Below are 21,738 nucleotides of genomic sequence, written 5' to 3'. Positions count from 1 at the left end.
CCCTCCTTCCTTCTTTTAATACTATAAATTTCCCTCTAAGCACCGCTTTAGCTGCATACCACCACTTTTGATATGTTATATTTTTATTCAATTCAAAATATTTTCTAATTTCCTTGAGACTTTGTCTTTGACCTGTGGATTTTTTTTAAGAAGTGTGTTGTTTAATTTCCAAATAATTGGTGGCATTTTTAAGATACGTTTCTGTTACTGGTTTCTAGTTTAATTTTCATTATGGTCAGAGGGTATACTTTGTATGATTTTAATTATTTAAATTTGTTAAGGTTTGTATATAATATGTTTGTGTTTTGTTTATAGTGTGGTTTATCTTGATGTGTATTTGAAAAGAATATATATTCTGCTATTGTTGGGTGGAATGTTCTACAAATGTCAGATCAGGTTGGTCTGGGTATGATGTTCTTTGAGTTTATCAACACTTTTATTTTCACTGAGTTTTTTTTAAATTTAAATTTTAATGTTTTTAATATTTCTTTTTTAATTTAAAAAAATTAATTAATTTTGTCTGTGTTGAGTCTTCGTTATTGTGCGTGGGCTTTCTCTAGTTGTGGCGAGCAGGGGCCACTCTTTGTTGCAGTGCGTGGGCTTCTCATTGTGGTGGCTTCTCTTGTTGCAGAGCACGGGCTCTAGGCACATGGGCTTCAGTATTATGGCACTCGGGCTCAGTAGTTGTGGCATGTGGGCTCTGGAGCGCAGGCTCAGTAGTTGTGGCACACGGGCTTAGCTGCTCTGCGGCATGTGGGATCTTCCTGGAGCAGGGATTGAACCCATGTCCCCTGCATTGGCAGGTGAATTCTTAACCACTGTGCCACCGGGGAGGTCCCTGAGTTTTTTGTTTTTAATCCATAATGTTTGTATTTTGCTAAATTTGAGGAGTTTTAAGCCACTATTTCTTAAAAAACTTTTGTGCCTCTATCTCTTTTTCTGTCCCCTTCTGGGAATCCAGTAACATAAATGTTAAACTGTTTGGTATTGTCCTAGAAGTTCCTAAGTGCCTGTTCATTTTTTTTTTCTTTTTCTCTGTTCTTCAGGTTGGATAATTTCTATTGATCAATCTTTCAGCTCACTGAATCTTCCCCTTTGCCATCTTCATTCTGCTTTTGACTTCATCTAGTGAATTTTTAATTTCAGATCTTTCATTGTTATGTAATTTCCATTTGGTTCCTGTTTTATAGTTATTCTTTCTCTTCTGAGAACTTCCATCTTTCCAGTCATTTTTCATTACCTTCACCTTGTGGAACATAGATACAACTGTTTTAAATCTTTTTCTGATAACTCCAATATCTATGTCATTTTAGGATTGACACCTTTTTTTTCCCCTGAGAATTGGTCACTTTTTCTTTTTTCGGTTCGTTGTACGTCATATAATTTTGGAATATATCCTCAACTCATTTGGAATGTATCTTGAATATTTTGGCTTCTGTTAAAATCTTGAGAATATTGATTTTTGTTTTAACACGCAATCAAACCAGTTAGATTAAGACTACAAGTTCTACCTCCTCTGTGGGTGATAGTTTCAATGTCACTTCCATTTTCAAAGCCTTTGCCCTCACATGCCCCACTCAATAGTCAGTCTTCATCTTGAGTGGTGTTTAGTTCTCAAAGACTTTGGTGGGCTTCTTTGGTTCTGTTCCATGATTTTGCAGCTCAGGGGTGAGACTGGGACTTGTGTTAGTTGCTACACAAAATTAGGAGATCCTTTCTTTGGCTTCCTCCTTGCTGGGATTTTCTTCCTAACCTCTGGTTCCCAGCGGCCCCTTTTCCAGTTTCTCTAGCTAGAAAGACAGGTTTCTCACAGAGCATTTTACTCCCCTTGCTGTCACATAGTTCCACATGACAGATTTCACCCTCAGGGTAAAGCAGTGAGAGAAAAGAGAACAAAAATGACAGGATTCCCCTTACTTGCTTAAGACCACAGGGGCCCCTTTTCTCATTTCTTCCAGGCAGAGACAGGTTTTCTCTCAATTTGAGATACCTGGACTGTCATCCCTGAGCTGCAGTTTCAGAACCCTTGCTCACCTTTAAGCAATGCCAGGAGGGAAAAAATAATATGAACACAAACTGTGGTTGCCCCCCTCACACTACTCAGCTCACATGGGTCCCTTTTCTTCATCTTCTAGCCAGAAAGAGGAGCTTTTTTTGGGCAATTCTGAAACTTGAGCTACTCTTGCTTCGAAGGCAGAAGGTAGAAGAGGGGAAAACCCCCAGAAAACTCCACAGTACTGGTTGTTCAAGTTTCAACTTCTCTCCCCTGTTCACTTACTGTTTTTACTTTTTAGAGTTCTCAGGTGGTTGGTTTTCATATTCTTTCCAATTTTCAGTTGTAATCAGTGAGAGAGAGAGGCTATGGTGGGCGTAATCTATTTTGTCCAGCACTGGAATTGGCATTCATTTTTTTAATTATAAATTTATGTATTTATTTTTGGCTGCATTGGGTCTTCATTGCTGCGCGCAGGCTTTCTCTAGTTGCAGCGAGTGGGGGGGCTACTCTTCGTTGTGGTGCACGTGCTTCTCATTGCGGTGGCTTCTCTTGTTGTGGAGCACAGGCTCTAGGCATGAGGGCTTCAGTAGTTGTGGCTCACGGGCTCTAGAGCACAGGCTCAGTAGTTGTGGTGCACGGGCTCAGTTGCTCTGCAGCATGTGGGATCTTCCCAGACCAGGGCTCGAACCTGTGTCCCCTGCATTGGCAGACAGATTCTTAACCACTGCACCACTAGGGAAGTCCCAGCATTCATATTTTTAATGCCTTGGTCTACAGATGACTTGACAGTTAAGGGTCCTCAGACATTTGAGAAAAGTCTTCAGTGTGAGAGACAGATACACATAGACACACACCAAGGAACTCAGAGGAAACAGAAAATGAAGCTGCCTGAAGTAAACTTAAAATAAACATAAATGGTTTTATCTCATTAAATCTGAGAAAAAAAAGTGGTTACCCAGAAACAAAGCAAGATGCTATTTATGTAAAAGGAACCATCAGAGAATAAGAATCCAGTGTATGGTAGCAATAAGTTTAATAAATGAATTAAGATTACTTGGAAGATTACATCATGTTAATCTCCTAGAAAATGGAACCAAAGGAAAGAGAGATGGAAAAGTAAAAGAAAATTAGAGGTTCTGTTTTAGAAGTCTAGCAGTTGCCTAAATCAAATGTGAAAATTGTCTGTACTGAAGAACACAAATTTCTATACTGAAAGAGCCTACTAAGGGCCCTTCACAATGAATGACTGAAGACCCACAACAAGGCACATCCTTTGTGAAATTTTATATCACTAGAATTAACATGCAGTTTCTTAAAGCTTCATGGAGGGACAAAAACAGGTCATATTCAAAGGTCAGAGTGGCATCAGATTTTTCAAGGACCAACTCTGGAAGTAGGTTAGTGGAACAATGTCTTTAAAAATTCTGAAGGAAAATTATTTTAAATTTGTAATTATATACCCAAACAAAATGTCAGTCCAGTGTGATGGTAGAAGAAATATATATATATATATATATATATATATATATTCTTTGACCGTGCCACATGGCTTGCAGGATCTCAGTTCCCCAGCCAGGGATTGAACCCGGGCCACGGCAGTGAAAGCCCTGAATCCTAACCACTAGGCCACCAGGGAACTCCCTAGAAAGATATTTTTAGACTTTCAACATCTCAGAAATTTTACCTCTAGTATGTGTTTTCTCAAGGAAGCTATTAGAAGATTGTTTCACCAAAACAGATGCTTAAACTCAGGGGGAAAGGAGCATGCCAAACCTAAGAAATGAAAGATTCAGTGTAGGGAAGAGATTGGAAGTCTTAGGATGACAGCTGTGCAGCAAGCCCAGAGAGCAGCCAGCCCAAATCAAGTCCTCTGGAGTGGATCAGGAAGGTCAAGGGTTACAGGGAAGGTGTCTCCAGGGGAAAAAGTGCAATTCATAGATTTTTTAAAAAATTATTTATTTATTTATTTATGGCTGCGTTGGGTCTTTGTTGCTGTGTGCGGGCTTTCTCTAGTTGCGGTGAGTGGGGGCTACTCTTCGTTGTGGTGCGCGGGCTTCTCATTGCGGTGGCTTCTCGTTACCGAGCACGGGCTCTAGGCTCGCAGGCTTCAGTAGTTGTGGTGCACGGGCTCAGTAGTTGTGGCTTGTGGGCTCTAGAGCGCAGGCTCAGTAGTTGTGGGGCACAGGCTTAGTTGCTCCATGGCACGTGATATCTTCCCGGACCAGGGCTCAAACCCGTGTCCCCTGCGTTGGCAGGCGGATTCTTAACCACTGCGCCACCAGGGAAGTCCTTACATATATTTATAAGTGAAAATAATTTTTTTTTTTTAATTTTGGCCATGCCGCACGGCATGTAGGATTGGGATCTTAGTTCCCCAACCAGGAGAGAATATTTTTAAGTGGTATGTGTAAGCAAGCATCTCAACAAATTCTTCCTCAGAGTAAGGAAAATACCAGAGGAACTCCTTTTTTTTTTTTTGCGGTACGCGGGCCTCTCACTGTTGTGGCCTCTCCCGTTGCGGAGCGCAGGCTCCGGACGCGCAGGCTCAGCGGCCATGGCTCACGGGCCCAGCCGCTCCGCGGCATGTGGGATCTTCCCGGACCGGGGCACGAACCCGTGTCCCCTGCATCGGCAGGCGGACTCTCAACCACTGCTCCACCAGGGAAGCCTTCCTGAATGTTTTAATCATGATATTAGAGCCTTGGTAGATTTTCCATGATGAAAGATTGTTTGCAGTAAAATTTATCAAATGCTTTTTGTCTGTTGAGATTATTATATGGTTTTTTCTTTCATTCTATTAATGTGATGACACATTGATTTGCATATATTGAATCATCCTTGCATCCCGAATGTAAATTCCTCTTGTTCATGGTGAACGGTCCTTTTAATATGCTGCTGAATTTGGTTTGCTAGTAATACTTTTTAAAATAAATTTATTTATTTATTTATTTATTTAGGCTGCACTGGGTCTTCGTTGCTGCACGCACGCTTTCTCTGGTTGTGGCGAGCGGGGCTACTCTTCATTGCAGTGTGCGGGCTTCTCATTGTGGTGGCTTCTCTTGTTGCGGAGCATAGGCTCTAGGCGCGCGGGCTTCAGTAGTTGCAGTACACGGGCTCAGTAGTTATGGCTTGTGGGCTCTAGAGCGCAGGCTCAGTAGTTGTTGTGCATGGGCTTAGTTGCTCCGCGGTATGTGAGATCTTCCCAGACCAGGGCTTGAAACTGTGTCCCCTGAATTGGCAGGCAGATTCTTAACCACTGTGCCACCAGGGAAGTCCCTGCTAGCAATATTTTATTGACAGTTTTTGCATCTATATTAATCTGGGTATTGGCCTGTAATTTTCTTTTCTGGTAGTATCCTTTTTTGGCTTTGGTATCAGGATTATGCTGGCCTCATAAGATGAGTTTGGCCTCTTCAAATTTTTTGGAAGACTTTGAGAAAGATTGGCACAAAATTAACCATTTTAGAGGGTACAGTGACATTTAGTATACTTGCAGTGTTGTGCAATCATCATCTCTACCCATTTCCAAAACATTTTGGTTACCCCCAAAGGAGATACTGTACCAATTAAGCAATCACTTCTCACTGCGCCCTCTCCCAGCCCCTGGCAACCACAAACCTACTTTCTGTCTCTATGGATCTGTCTGTTCTGGAACTCTCATATAAATGTGATCTTTTGTGTCTGGCATTTTTCACTTAGCATAATGTATTCAAGGTTCATCCATGTTGTAGCATGTATCAGTACTTCATTCCTTTTTATGGCTGAATAATATTCCATTGTATGGATATACTGTGTTTTGTGTATCCATTCATCACTTAATGGGCATTGAGTTGTTTCCATCTTTTGGCTATTGTGAATAGTGCTGCTGTGAACAAGTACTTGTACTTTCTTGAATACCTGTTTTCAAATATTTGGGGTATATACCTAGGAGTGGAATTGCTGAGTCATATGGTAATTCCATGTTTAACTTTTTGAGGAACCAAAAAATTGTTTTCCTCAGCAGCTGCTCCATTTTACCCACCAGCAGTATACAAGGGTTCCAGTATCTCCATATCCTCGCCAACATTTGTTATTTTCTTTTTTTTAAAAAAAGTTATAGCCATGGAATCTATAAAAATATAATTTATTAAAAGGTATATTATTTATTTTATTGAGGTATAATTGACATATCATTTTAGGTGTACAATGCATTGATTTGATATTTGTATATATTGCAAAATGATCACCATAATAAGTCCAGTTAACATCGATCACCATACATAGGTATACAAAATTTTTCTTTTCTTTTTTTTTGTTTTTTTTGCGGTACGTGGGCCTCTCACCATTGTGGCCTCTCCCGTTGCGGAGCACAGGCTCCGGACGCGCAGGCTTAGCGGCCATGGCTCACGGGCCCAGCCGCTCCGTGGCATGTGGGATCTTCCTGGACTGGGGCACGAACCTGTGTCCCCTGCATTGGCAGGCGGACTCTCAACCACTGCGCCACCAGGGAAGCCCCAAAATTTCTTTCTTGTGATGAGAACTTTCAAGATCCACTTACCTAGCTACTTGCAAATATACAATACAGTAGTCTTAACTGTAGTCACCATACTATACATTATATCCCCAGGGCTTATTCATTTTGTAACTGGAAATTTGCACCTTTTGACTCTCTTTACCAGTTTTGCCCACTCCCTCCCTGAGGCAACCACCAATCTGTTCTCTATATCCATGAGCTCAATTTTTTTGTTCATTTGTTATTTGTTGTTTTTTTAGGTCCCACATATAAGTGAGATCATACAGTATTTTTCTTTTTCTATGTGACTTATTTCATTTAGCATAATGCCCTCAAGGTCCATCCATGTTGTTGCAAATGGCAAGCTTTCATTCTTTTTTATGGCTGCATAATATTCTGTTATATATATATTATCACACACACACACACACACACACACACACACACACACAGCCAGCACATTTCCTTTATCCATTCATCCATTGATGGACATTTAGGTTGTTTCCATGCCTTGGCTATTGTAAATAATGTTACAGTGAACATAATACACATCTTTTCCAGTTAGTGTTTTTGTTTTCTTTGGATAAATACCCAGTAGTGGAATTGCTGGATCATGTGGTAGCTCTATTTTTAGTTGTTTGAGGAACCTCCATACTGTTTGCCATAGTGGCTGCACCAATTAACATTCCCACCAACAATGTACAAGGGTTCTCTTTTCTCCACATCCTCACCAACGCTTATTTCTTGTCTTTTTGATAGTAGCCACTCTAACAGGTATGGGGTGTTATTTCATTGTGGTTTTGATTTATATTTCCCTGATGACTAGTGATGTTGAATACCTTTTCATGTACTTGTTAGCCATCTGTCTTCTTTGGAAAAATGTCTATTTAGTTTCTCTGCCCATTTAAAAAGTCAGATTGTTTGGTTTTTTGCTATTGCGTTGTGTGAGTTCTTTATATATTTTGGGTATTAACCCCTTATCAGATATATGATTTGCAAATATTTTCTCCTATTCAGTAGGTTGCCTTTTCATTTTGTTGATGGTTCCTTTTGCCCTGCAGCAGCTTTTTAGTTTGATGTAATCCTACTTGTTTATTTTTGTTGCCTTTGCTTTTGGTGTTAAATCCAAAAAATCATTGCCTAGACTAATGTCGAGGAGCTTACTGCCTATGTTTTCTTCTAGGAGTATTATGGTTTCAGTTCTTACATTCAGGTCTTTAATCCATTTTGAGCTAATTTTTGTGTATGGTGTATATAGTGGTCTAGTTTCATTATTTTGATATGGCTGTCCAGTTTTCCTAGCACCATTTATTGAAGACATTATCCTTCCCCATTTTATATTCTTGGCTCCTTTATTGTAAATTAATTTACCATATATATGTGGGTTTATTTCTGAGCTCTCTATTCTGTTCCTTTGATCTATGTGTCTCTTTTTTATGCCACTGCCATACTGATTTGAATGCTGTACCTTTGTAGTATAGTTGAAAATCAGAGACTGTGATGTCTCCAGCTTTGTTCTTCTTTCTCGACATTGCTTTGGCTCTTCAGGGTCTTTTGTGATTTCACAAAAACTTTAGGATTCTTGTTCTATTTCTACTTTATCTCACCCCAGTTTTTAAAATTTTGTCTGATCTGTGATTTGTTTTTTGTTGGGGTGGGGAGAATTGGTCAAAAGCAGTGATTTTTCAAACTTTTTGATGTCAGAACCCCTTTATATCTTTAATAATTATTGAATACCCCTAAAAGGTTTTGTTTGTGTGAGTTATATCTTTGTGGGGTTTATTTATTTAAATATTTATTTATTTTTTAAATTTTTGGCTGTGTTGGGTCTTCGTTGCTGTGCGCGGGCTTTCTCTGGTTGTGGTGAGCGGGGGCTACTCTTCGTTGCGGTGTGTGGGCTTCTCATTGTGGTGGCTTCTCTTTGTTGCAGAGCACGGGCTTCAGTAGTTGTGGTACATGGGCTCAGTAGTTGTGGCTCACGGGCTCTAGAGCGCAGGCTTAGCAGTTGTGGAAAGATCCCACATCCACTGCATGTGGGATCTTTCTGGTCCAGGGATCGAACCCATGTCCCCTGCGTTGGCAGGCAGATTCTTAACCACTGTGCCACCAGGGAAGCCCCTATATCTTTGGTATTTACTGTATTAGAAGTTACAAACTGAGAAATTATTTAAATATGTATTCACTCATTGAAACGTAATAAACCCATTACATGTTAACAAAATATTTTCATGAATAATAACTTTTTCCAAACACACACACACAAAATAGTGGAAAGACTGCCTAGTTTCTCTTATTGCAAATCTCTTTAAAGCCTGCCATAAGATAAGACTGTTGGATTCTCATATCAGCTCCTATATTCAGTCTATTGCATTATCACATGTGTTGCATGTAGCCTTTGGAAAACTCCCCTATACACTTATGAGAGAATGATAATGAAGGAGGCAAAGAATGTCTTAGATTTATCCTCAGGGACCTAGGATACCCAAGTTGGAGAGCAATTGGTTTTAAGATTTGTTGTTTCTGGCAAAATTAGGAGTGTTTAGAAACCTTTCAACAATTTCTCATAATACCTAGGGAAGAGCTATGGGTTGTTTATGCACCCAAATACAGAATATCCAAGGAAGTTACTATTTGGGTCAAAGATGATCCTTTTTTTAGAGTCAGAGATTAAAGAGAAGGTCTCATTTGCATGATCACTTCATTGATTTTATTCAATAGTATACTGAAGCAAAATGAACATCTGTATAAGTGGTACTTTAAGAAAACATTTCTTTTTGCTCCGTTGATTAATATCCCATCTTGTTCCATAAAGTACTTGGGGCATATAATTAGTATAATAGAGTTTTGAATATAGATGGGACAAGAAGAAAAAGGTTAGAAACTAAGATAAAGCCAAGCATAAAGTTAGCACATAAAATTTATTTCATACACTTTTGTATAGCTTTTAGAAGTGGGAGAAAACTACAGTATTTTCAAATGTTCCAACTTGAAAAAAAGATTCACTAAGTGTTTTTAATTACTCACACCATCCTTAGCAATTGTGAAGTATAGTGTCATTTATGAAAATCTGCTCTTATTCACCTTTCCTAGGAAAATAATCTTATGTAATGCCAGTCTACTTTGCTAGTGATTTCACTTGCTAACAGTTATTCCATCAGCCTTATCAAAGTTTATTAAGCGTTATTCAACTTTATTAATTGTATTTATCAAGGAATTAAGCTATTATTCTGTTTGGTTGAAAATGCTGGAATGGTAACTGCATTTTATAACTTAATGCAACATGAGAGAAAGAGCACAACACTGCGATCCAAGAGACCAGAGATCTAATTTTGGTTCCGAGACTAGATTCCTACAAGCCTAGGCAGCCATGTGCATTTTGCTCATGGGTGGAGAGGAGTGTGGATTGCTGGAAAGCGACTAACAATTTAATTTGGGAGATGGAAGCACTCTGTAGAATGTTGAGGTGTTTTTTTGTTTTGTTTTTTTTATGAACGGTACTTACATTCTCACTTCACACTCCTGGAATTACTTCACACTCCAGAATTACTGTACCAGGACTAGTATACCAGGATTACAATTTGTATACCAGGGTTACTCAGGTGTATGTATTTGTCAAAATTATACAGTTAAGATTTGTGCATTAAATATATGTACATTTTACCTTAAAAAATCTAAAAATAATCATCAGGTGGTTGGGGGTAGAGGTGGAGATAAAACAAGAAAGGCACAGTTTTCGAAACTGGGTGATAGGGACCTAAGGTTATTACACTGTTCTTTTCACTTTATGTATATACATTTGAAGCTTTCCATGTCAAAATGTTTGTATTTTTTTTAAAGCAACATTTTGGTCTACCATATTAGAAGGTCAAAAGATAGCATTTAAAACGGATAAATCAAGAAATAGCAGTGTAAGCGTATTATTTAGAAACGTGGAAGTAAATAGAAGGGAAAAACAGTTAAAAGGTATCAAAGTGGTTGCCTATGGGGATCAGAGCTGAGTGTGGAGAGGCCTGGAGTAGGAAATATCTCTATTTTGTTTTATAAGGCTTTTAGTGTTACTTGATTTTTAAACCTTATGCATGTATTACTTTGATAAAATGATGCATTCATTCTATGGATTACTGCTTTGCTTTCAAGGAAAATATCCACAGGATCATATGTGAATAATTAGGCATAGACCAATGCTTAGAATATAAAAATTCTGTTTATGTATGATAATTCTGGCACTATGCCCAGTTATTTCCATTGCCAAAGTTGGTGATTTACATTTGAATTCCTACTTCAGATGAGTAGGGCTTCAAAGTGTGATTGCATAGTTTGTCCCTGCCCTCCTGCAGTTTGGTCTTTACACAATAGTCAAGAGCGATCATAAATAAGCTTATATTACTCTCCTGTTTAAAAGCCACTGACTGCCTTCCCATTGCAGTTAGAATAGAATTCAAACTCTTCATCATGGCCTACAAACAAGGCTATAAATTATATAAATGATGGAACGGTGCCTCATTCTCTTGCCACTCTCCCTCATCAGTGTCAGCCTTGATGGTCTTCTTTTACACACTCATAGCTCTTTCCAGGCCTTTGTACTTGGCATTCCTCATGAGATTAACTGCTTCAGGATTTCTTCAGGATTTAATTCCTGCAAAAGGCCTTCCCTGACCATCTAGCTGGAGTAGCTCCTTCCACCCCTTCTCCGTCTAGAGCAGTGGTGCGGAGTGTGGTCCTCAGACCAGAAGCATGAGCATCACATGGGAGCATTTTGTTTTGTTTTGTTTGGAAATGCAGTCCTACACCCCACCACAGACCAGCTGCAGTAAAATCTGCATTTTAACAAAACTCCAAGGTGATTGCATGCTGTTTAAAATTTTCAAAAGCTCTGATGTAGAATAACCAACCTTCTCAACTTTCCTGTGTATCTGTTAATAGTGCATCCATTGCTGAAGATAAGTTAGTCATTTACTTGTCTATTACTTTTCCCTAAATGGAATATGAGCCCCACAAGGGCACCACTTTGACTTGTTCACTCGGGACAAGTCAGCACCTGACCCACTGTCTGCACCTGGAACACACTCAATGAGTGTTTGATGTGTAAAAGAATAAACACATATGATCGAGATTATTTTGCGTTCCTTGACGCATATAATTGTATAATAACAATCTTCATGGTTCTCACTTACTTGTAAAACTAGGGTTATCTCCCAACATCATCATTATGAAGAGATTTCACTCTCTTTCTTAGACACTAAAGTCGTGTGACTAGTAAGGAATCACTTATTTATCCTTATTTTCAGGTAGTTTGTCTTCAGAACCCAAGTTTAGATTTTATTGAGTAATTTGCTACAGACTGAAAACATTTTCTTTTTGGTATTTTAAAAAGCACTTTCATTCAGAGTTAAAGTTATTATCAAAGGTTTTTATCCAAAGTAAATGTTAGTTTGATATTTGTATCAAATTTTATTAAATCAGAATTTAATTTTTAATAAGAAAATAAGATTCTGAAAATGTAAAGTCAAATGCAACATTTTCAGTTAAACTGCAAATAAAAACTAATGGGGCAAATAATGTATCAACTTTTTACTCTTGAGATAAGATTCTAGGGAAAGACTTTAAGTTTCTGATATTCTATCGTACATTTAAAGGTATGTTCCCAGGATATGTTTCCTCATGCATGTCCCGGTCAGGAAGCAACATTATGGTCTATGTTAGGAGAGCTTACATCAGTGACTTTTAACTGGTGGTGATTTTGCCCCCAGGGGACATTTGGCAATGGCTGACGACATTTTGGGAGGCACAGCTGGCAGGCGGGTGGAGGCCACGGATACTGCTGAACATCTTGTAAGGCACTGAATAGCCCTCCACCACAAAGAAGCGTTTAGTCCAGCATGTCAGTGGTGCTGCTGCTAAGAGACCCTGGCTTACATCGAAAGAGCCCTTCCTCTGCAAATACTAATGCTGTCAGGAAAAGAGACTATATAGAAATGGGCAATTTAGAGATTCAGATGGGTATGTGGGCATGATATGCTCAGATAATTCTACATTTTTTAAAATAGGAAAACTCAAGTATAGGGTTACTGGTTTTCTTTATTTTACAGATGGGGTCGAGGATTTGGTCTTTTGGGTTCCATTTTTGGAAAGGATGGTGTATTAAACCAGCCAAACAGTGTCTTTGGACTTATATTTTATATACTACAGTTATTACTTGGTAAGTATTTTACAGCAAAATACAAAAATAAGTTCGTTATATTTCATTTAGTACTTTGTGTCTTTGCCCTGATGTGTCTTTATATTAAATAAAAGCATATGTTAGTGATAGAACAACTGGTTTGTAACACATTTTGGTGTTGTGAAAACTTGGTTCACTAAGATTTTGACAAAGCTCATGCTGAACGTGGTATCTGTTGGTGTTTAATCAGGGATAGCAGCATCCCATAATGCCTAGAAAAACAAGTCCCATTCAGGGAAATTATTACTCCAAACAGTTTGCCCTGGAAACCTTTTCCCTTGTTATTTTGTATACTCTGTAGCTATTTTAAAATATTATGCATTGAGAAAACATTAATGGTATATGATATTCAGTCATAATTCCATCACCTTTACATAGCCACTATTGCCATTGTAGTCTACTTTTTTCGCTTAATTTTATGTGAACTCTCTTATATTGTCTATCCTCTTAAGTGTTTTATTATTGTGAACATCAAGGCTTCAGATTTTTTAATATCCTAAATAACACTGCACTGATCAACTTTGTTTAAAGTCCCCTTCTCATACCCCCTTCCCTCTTTGAATTATTTCTGCAAAATAAATATCTAACTGTAGGATGAAAGAATCAACAAACAAAGATTTTTTTTTTGGTATGGATTTTAATAGGTATAACCAAACTGCTTTTCCCTCAGTTGTCAGGTTTCCCCAAAGCTTCATCTATCCTCATTTTTTAAAGTTTTTTCTGTAAAATTTCTAATTCAGCAGTTACATATTAGTAGCCATTATTTTAATTTTACTGTACTTTAATTTACTTTTATTGCCAATTTAGTTATTGGGATCCTGATAATAGTACACTTCATATTTGTTACAGACATTTTACCCATTCTTTAGCCTTTTTAATGTCAGTTTCGTGAGTTCTGATTGTACAAGAGTTTTCATACTTTTAGAGTTAAATCTGTCCTTTTTTGTCCTTGCATTTCAGTTGTTAATATTTTATCCTGTTATCTGCCAGGTCTTCTGTCTAGGTGCAGTAGATTTATTACAAGGCAAATTGTGTATCAATTTTTCTCAAAACTCCCGTCATGTTTGCCCAATTCCATATCTGTATATCCTGCAGAAATATGAAAATACGCACAAGAATATTCACAGCAGTACAGTTTAAAATAGCAAAAAACTGGAAGTAGCTTAGCAAAACGTAATGGTTGAATAAATTAGGTTACAAGCATACTAGAAAATACTATGTAGCCATTGAAGGGAAAAGTAGGTGTACAAACCCTGGAAGATATAGACATAGTTTAGTGAAAAAAGCAAGTTGTGGTATAATAGATGTAGGATAAATATATGTTTATATATATGCATGTAAATGCACAGAAAATGGTGTGGTTGGGGGCTGGGGTGGAGACTTTCACTTTTATTCCATTTAATTGTTTTGTTTGGATTTCTGAAGAATATAAAGTATAAGCCCATATTAAAATAACCTAAGAAAAGCTTTGACTGTGTTAATTCTTGGAGATAGGGGTTGAACAAATTTGTTTACAATATTTAATTTGTTAATTTCATTATATACACATTTTAAATCATGTGTATCATATGCATCTTTATAAATTTATTTTTAAATTTATTTTTATTTATTTGTTTTTGGCTGCGTTGGGTCTTCATTGCTGCGCGCGGGCTTTCTCTAGTTGTGGCGAGCGGGGGCCACTCTTCGTTGCGGTGCGTAGACTTCTCATTACGGTGGCTTCTCTTATTGGGGAGCACAGGCTCTCGGCACGCGGGCTTCAGTAGTTGTGGCTTGCGGGCTTTAGAGCGCAGGCTCAGTAGTTGTCGCACACAGGCTTAGTTGCTCCGCGGCATGTGGGATATTCCCGGACCAGGGCTCGAACCCGTGTCCCCTGCAGTGGCAGGTGGATTCTTAACCACTGCACCACCAGGGAAGTCCCCATATGTATCTTTTCTATTCACATTTTATGCATTCACATGCATTTTTAGTGTCAGTGTCTTTACCACTGTGGCACATTTGAACTCCTCAAACATTGTTTTCCAGAGCACATCATCTTCACTTCCTTCTAAGTTGTTCTAGATACAGCCTTTTTTGGTTTTGTTTTGTTTTTGGCCGCGCCTCTCAGCTTGCAGGATCTTAGTTCCCCGACCAGGGATTGAACCCAAGTCACCACAGTGAAAGTGCCGAGTCCTAACCACTGGACTGCCAGGGAATTAGCTCTTTTAATCTGCACAACAGTCTTCGGAGGCAGTCATGATTATCATCACAGTTTTACAGTTAAGGAAAAGAGTTGCAGAGAGAGAGTAAATAACTCGCCCATATCATTTTGAAATGAAATTTCTTAGATAAAATTAAGGTGACAGCACTAATTTTTTCTTTTTTTCAGTTTTTGGCCATACAACACGGCATGTGGGACCTTAGTTAGTTCCCCAACCGGCGGTCGAATCCGCACCCCCTGCAGTGGAAGTGCGGAGTCTTAACCACTGGACCGCCAGGGAAGTCCCTGACAGCATTAATTTCTGAGGTTTTAGATGTTAGCACAGATGAGGTCAGCAAACTATGTTTTTTAGTAAAGGGCCAGATAGGAAATAATTTAGGCTTTTCTGACTGTTGCAACTGCTCAACTCTGCCACTCTAGTGCAAAAGCAGCCATGGACATTACATACATGAATAAGCGTGGCTGGGTTACGATAAATCTTTATTTACAAAAGCAGGTGGCATAAGTAATGCAACAGCATCTTAGTCTTAAAGAGCCTTGTTAAAGCATCATGTTCTCTAGTACTGACTGGTGTTGGGGCAAGTCGGCCCCCATGGCCAAGCTGCAGTCCACAGGCAACTTCTCATTCTACTTGCAGCAGGGATTTCAGCTTCTTAATTAACCTCTTCAAACCACTACCACCTATTCTTATTTTTTCCTGTTTCCGTGATCCTTATCCATTACTTGCTGGGTAGGAGGGTATAGGTAGTTTAATATGCTCTGCTGTCTCCTCTGTCCTTGAAAATAAATGCACGTTTTCAATACTGTTGGCTACAGGAAATTACAAAACAATACATGTGAAGATGTCAGGTAGCATCAAGAATTCAGGCAAGCCTTTGTCTTGAGAACCAAGCTTAGCACACATAACTTGATCTGGTTTGACCCACATGTGGCCAACTGGCCAAATGCGGTTTCTGTTATGCCCTAGGGTGAGCCCTTTCTGAAATGTTTATCATGATTTTTTTTTCTTCAGCAGCATGTTGGTGTAATCATCTCTTATTATGTTTTTTTTTTTTTTTTTTTTTTTTGTCTAAACATGGGAAAGCAAATTTTACTTTCCACAGGTGGGGATTCTACCTATAGTGAAAAGGTCAGGGGGAGGGTCTCATCAAATGTGTCCTGCTTGGATGAGAAGCTTGTGGTCCTCGTGTTATTTTATTCATTAGAGGAGGTAGGGCTGTCAGTTTTACAAATCTGCTCATTGCATAATGTGATTGAGAGACTGCATATTTTCTTTGTGTGCCTTAACTGAGGCTGGTTTATGAAATAAGTTAATATTTCATCTAGAATATTGACAAGTCAAAAATATTGCAGCTATAAAACTGGTATCCTATGTGCAGAGTCAACCTGCATAATCTTAACAAAATAGACCTGTAGTTTTTGTCCTCCAATTTCAGAATGTTTTGTTGTAAGATCAGTATTCCAACACTGCAGCAAATCACAAAATGTTACCTTTTAACTCAGAAACTCTCTCTCCAGTGTCAAGGTCTGATTGAGCCAAGTGTCTCTTTCTCTTGCAGGCCTGACAGCAAGTGCAGTTGCAGCTTTAATCCTCATGACATCCTCCATCATGTCTGTAGTGGGGTCTTTGTACCTGGCCTACATCCTGTACTTTGTGCTGAAGGAGTTTTGCATAATCTGCGTCATCACATATGTGCTGAACTTCATTCTTCTTATCATCAACTACAAACGACTAGTTTACTTGAATGAGGCCTGGAAACGGCAACTGCAGCCCAAGCAGGACTAACCACCTGACGAACTCTTAACTGACAGTCTGAAGTCCCTTTTTCCATTAAGTTTATTTTGCAGCAGTTTGGTTGTTGTTGTTTTTTTTTTTAATTCTTCACAACAGACACTTTCCCTAAGAATCTTAAACTGATTTTTTAAAATCCTGTAAATTAGAAGGAGCTCTAGCTATTTTGTGTCAATCTTCATTTTAAATATGGATACAAAAAAAAAAAAAAAAAGGATACGCCGAGCCAATCAAAGACAAGCTTTAACTTTACTTTGGAGATGTTTCTGAAATAATAAATGTAGCCCTAGCCTCCTTCCCTCAATTGTAAAGTGAGCAACGATTGCTAGTAATTCTCTAATGTGTATAAATTACATTTCAGCTATAACAAATGTGATCATGACATGAAAATATTTTAGAATAGATACTGTATTAAATATTGCCATGTTTACAATATGTAATGTTTTTAGCTGATGGATTTAAACATGTAGATTCAACTAGAATCCATTCATGTGATATTTGTAAATAAAGGTAGAAATATTGGATCCATCCCTGCAGAACTTACTGTACAGTTTAGTTGAAGTGTAGCAATGAAGAAATGTCAGCTCAACGTTGACTGAAGAAATAGTGAAAATAGTAAGTCCATACAGAGCATCTTGTGAAAAGCACTGAGAGCTGTGGGTCTAGCATTGACAGCAAAAATAATAGGGTGATTGGTTCCCTTTCATCTCCTTCCTCTGAAAGGAGGAAACTAAATTTGGACATTCAAGTCAAGCTTGTACCTAGTCATAAAACTGGATCAATTATAACCTTACAGAATGAGTCATGTGACCAGACTTTCAAGTCCAAGGCCTTCAGGATACTAAAGATGGGAAAATGGGTAGATTTCTTTGGAGAAAAGCTGGAAATATTAATATGGCATTTTTAGGTAAAATCTCTTACAACAGTTGAATTTTCATGCAGATGATTTTCCTTAACATTGGTGCCAGTCAACCAAACAGTATTGATTTTGAAATCATCAGTAGAAGCCCAGTCGCTCCAGAGCAGGATTGCTCTTGGGTAGCTCTGTAGTGTTTTCCCTGCTTCTTTCTACACTAATTAACCAGACGTCTAGTTTAATTGTTTTAGAGTCAGATACTGGATTTGTAAACTTTAGGGCTGACATGCTGCTCAGTTTGCTTAACTGGGAGAGGAGTACTAAAGGTAGAAATATCTCAAGGTGAAATACAGTACTCTTTCTAATGCAGAGTTTGTGAAAGTGATCTGAATAAACCCAAATGAAATAGTGACAGTATGTTTCTATGGTTAACATCTTATATCAGATTGTTAAAAGTGCCTTCTGTCTTAAATCTCAAACCAAATATTTTGTGTGTTGAACTTGGGCAGAAGTGTCCTTCCTTCCTTTCTTAGCATGAAGTAGAAAGCTTGCATTCTATAGAAAGGTTCTGTATGATCATTTTATTCCTTAGATTGAGAAGTAGTAGCCATGTTTTTGCCTCCAATTCCATTCATCATTATGTTAAAAAGAGACCGGGTAACTTTTGAGTGCTTTATTTGCCTTCTTTTGAAGGGAGGGGACAGGCTCTGCTCTGTAAACTGTAACGTGCAGAGTCAGCAACTGTTCAGCAGTTTCCAACTAACTGTCATAATTGATGCAGTGTATTCTGGCCCAAGGCAGGTATAAAATCTGAGTTGTAATGTACTTTCAACCAGTTTAAACCAGTTTTGTAAAAGATAGCTTAATTCAGATTTCATCAAGGCTTATGTTCTCCCAAGAATGTGAATATTTCAATATTATCTATGTATTGTTCTTGTTTCTATAGTTAAAGAACTCTAGAAAGCATTGATTAGATGTCTGATATGTATGGAGAAACAAGTCCTAATGCTGGAAAACCGTGCAACGAGGTCATCTTGTAGCAGTGCTTCCCGTCTACCCAGCAGTTTACTGCTTCTCTTTTCTCTGCTAGAGTGGAACTGGCTTCACGGTGAAGACTTCGTGGTATATATAACTCTGGTCGTGCTAAACAAGTTCCTCGTGTACCAATTTAAAATTGTTTTTCACCATATTTTGTATCAATCAGTTAGAGTAGAGTTAAAGCTTGTCTTGATGTTGCGTTCTTGCGAACATCTTCAACTCTTACATGAGAGAACGTTAGTGTTCAGCCAGACTCTTCGAGTTTTTCCTTTGCTTTTCTAAGCCTTGGGTAAACCACTGTTTCAGTTGTAGAAAAATTGTTGCCACATTCCTATGACCCCAGAATTAATATCCTCCTTTTCACTGGGTGATGACCATGTGCTGCCTGAAATACCAGCGCGGTGACGCCTGTTTCGCTGTAAGCAAAGGACCCGCCCCCGTCCCCCGCGCCCCCCCTCCCCCATGCGTGTGATTTGGTATTTTTGCACGGGAAGAATTTAGGCTTCCCTCTACATCCTCAATTACACCCCAGAAGAGGGGGAAAACCCCATGTTATAAAATCTGAGGGCTATTTTGACTTTTTTTTTTTTTTTTTTTTGCGGTACGCAGGCCTCTCACTGCTGTGGCCTCTCCCGTTGCGGAGCACAGGCTCCGGACGCGCAGGCTCAGCGGCCATGGCTCACGGGCCCAGCCGCTCCGCGGCATGTGGGATCTTCCCGAACCGGGGCACGAACCCGCGTCCCCCGCATCGGCAGGCAGACTCTCAACCACTGCGCCACCAGGGAAGCCCCCTATTTTGACTATTTTAGACAGAATATTTAAACACTGCAACATTATTAGCCACCAATGTGGAAGAACAGATTAGGGAAGAAATTGCATTTCTGCTTCTTGGTTTTCAAAATGATTTGTAACAACGAAGCCTCTTATCTATTTGACAGTCCTATCATTTGAAGAAATAAGAGAAGTTGTAGTTAGATGATAAATTCTAGGGAATCTAGGTGGTTTGGAGGATTTGGTATTTTTCATTGCAGCTAGTTGCTATCAGTGAGGGTAAACGTCTGGTGAAATCACTCAGGTTTAACTAGCTGTGTGCCAGGAATTACTTTTACTTGATGTATAGGGCCTCTCCTTAAATCCATTACTTCTAAGGATGTTGAAAGCATTGACTATTTTCTTACAAAGAGACAAAGATCTATCATTTGGTACAAGAGATCTTTGGACCTACTAGGTAGGATACAGGACCAAGACTACAGTGAAATTAAAACTGTTAGTTGGCTTTAGTTTTCTTGTATTTCATTTATTTTTAAGACTATCAGCAAAAGTGCAAAGTTGTCTTCAGCAAAGCTTGACACCAATGAATGCTGACAGATCTTGTCCTGAAAAATCAGTATTGAACAAATGCCAACAAGAAACCCACTATTATTTTTGGTAACCTATTTGGGAAGGAATACCTGATATTCAGTCTTTGTCCTCGTGTATTTCTCCCCAACAGGCAAGCACTGGGGAAACATTTCTATTCAGATATTTTAGGCAGCACTTATGATTCCTAATTTGTGAGAGCTACCCTTCAGTAAATCAAAGGGGGCGGGGGTAGGAGTCCAGGCTACTTGGTTAAACATTTTTTTCGACAAATTAGCCCAGAAAAGGTGAAATGTCTTGTTATAAAACTATTAAGCATGGCCTAAGTATTAGGTGTATGATCTGTATAGTACGTTTCATCAAAAATATTTATTACTAGTGCTTTAAGCTCCAGAGTAAACATTCATTTAAAATGGAGTTCACTGGGCAGATTTCCCCTTTAATATAGATAGAAATATTCTTTATCAGAGATTTAGGACACAGTTTTGCTAACTGGTAAAAACAAATGTAAATATGTAAGAATGTTTATTTGTTGCACATAACTTTTTGGTATAAAATAAATGTAGAAGTTACCTGTGGAAGTTGTGCTGCCCTCATTCTTATACTGCAGTATTGCATTTCAAAAAGGAAGCAGAAATGAATTCAGTCTTATAAATTATTCTTGAAATTGTTTCTGTAGCTTCATTTCTACGTGTACTGAAATGTATTTCTACAGGTATTTCTACAGGTGTACTGTAGAATGTATTTCTACAGGTGTACTGAGTTGATTCTTCTCTTAAATTATATGTAACTTAGAGAAGACACAAGCAGAATTCTCAGATTCTAGTTCTTGGAATTCCTGTTGATTTATCATGTATGTGGTTGTCAAGAATTAATGAAAAAGATGTTACTGCTTACAGTCCTGTAAGCACATAGAATGTATTAATCAGCTGTTTTTCCACTGCTTTACTTTAGCTCATCTCGAACACTCCACTGTTATAATCTAAAAAGTTAACATCTGTAAGAAAGATGATTCCATTTGAAATGCAGTTAGCCATATTTTATTGAATAGAACAAATGTGCCCTGTGTTAGAACCTTAGGACTTAAGAAATGGACCTTACCTCTAATTTGTAAAACATTTAAATGTGTTTGTGATGTTTAATTTTTTTTTTAATGTTTGTCAAGTAAAGAGTTTTATATATTATTCCTTGACATTAAACTGGAACACAAAACTTGATTACTCCAAGGGACTTAAGTTTAGTGGTAATGAAAGAAATATGTAACCACTAGAATTCCTAACTTATTATTTGAACTGACTATACTCTCATTTCTTAAAAATGGTCTAAAGACGGCCACTAAAATGAGGTTAAATTATCTGTACTGTTCCTTTCACGGAGCTTGGAAAGGAAGGGTAAAAAAGGGCATGTGCTGAGATGTGAAATCCCCTGCAAGTGAAGTGGATCAAGCTCTGTATTAAGAATTGTATTGTTTCATGGTCTTCTATTTGATTGGACAGTGTTTTTCCAAAGCTTTCAGCTTTAAACCAAGATAGATGAACACTGAACTCTTACAATGTGCCTTACTTGCCTTAATGGAGCCTGTGGAAGAGGAGGAGGAGGAGGAAGGATTCCATAAGGAAAGACCATCCTCAGGAGCAGAGCAGGTGGCGTCACCCAGAGGTACAAAAGCCTGTCCTACTTGTCTGCAGGCCCAGCCCGTTTAAAGAGGCCTCATCACATTCACTGCAGTCAGCTGTGATGGCCCAGTGGGCTTCTACGCCCATCTATCCCTCTCAGTCCAGAAAAAAC

At 38.5% G+C, this 21,738-nt stretch overlaps 1 protein-coding gene across 4 annotated transcripts in view; it reads left to right on the top strand.

Moving 5' to 3' along the window:
- VKORC1L1 (vitamin K epoxide reductase complex subunit 1 like 1) overlaps positions 1 to 21,167 on the top strand; it is a 62,051-nt gene extending 40,884 nt beyond the window's left edge. Inside the window, exons 2-4 of one of the 4 annotated variants that reach the window (XM_073792056.1) lie at positions 12,578 to 12,687; positions 14,369 to 14,399; positions 16,465 to 21,167. In XM_073792056.1, the coding sequence (XP_073648157.1) occupies positions 12,578 to 12,687; positions 14,369 to 14,399; positions 16,465 to 16,654 (331 nt within the window). In that variant the 3' untranslated portion in view covers positions 16,655 to 21,167. The other 3 variants (XM_019921938.3, XM_073792058.1, XM_073792057.1) reach the window with 3 other exon arrangements.
- Positions 21,168 to 21,738: the final 571 nt, after the last annotated feature.

This window comes from Tursiops truncatus, chromosome 15, assembly GCF_011762595.2.
Source record: "Tursiops truncatus isolate mTurTru1 chromosome 15, mTurTru1.mat.Y, whole genome shotgun sequence".
NCBI lineage: Eukaryota > Metazoa > Chordata > Mammalia > Artiodactyla > Delphinidae > Tursiops > Tursiops truncatus.
This window is presented reverse-complemented; position numbering and strand designations above follow the sequence as displayed.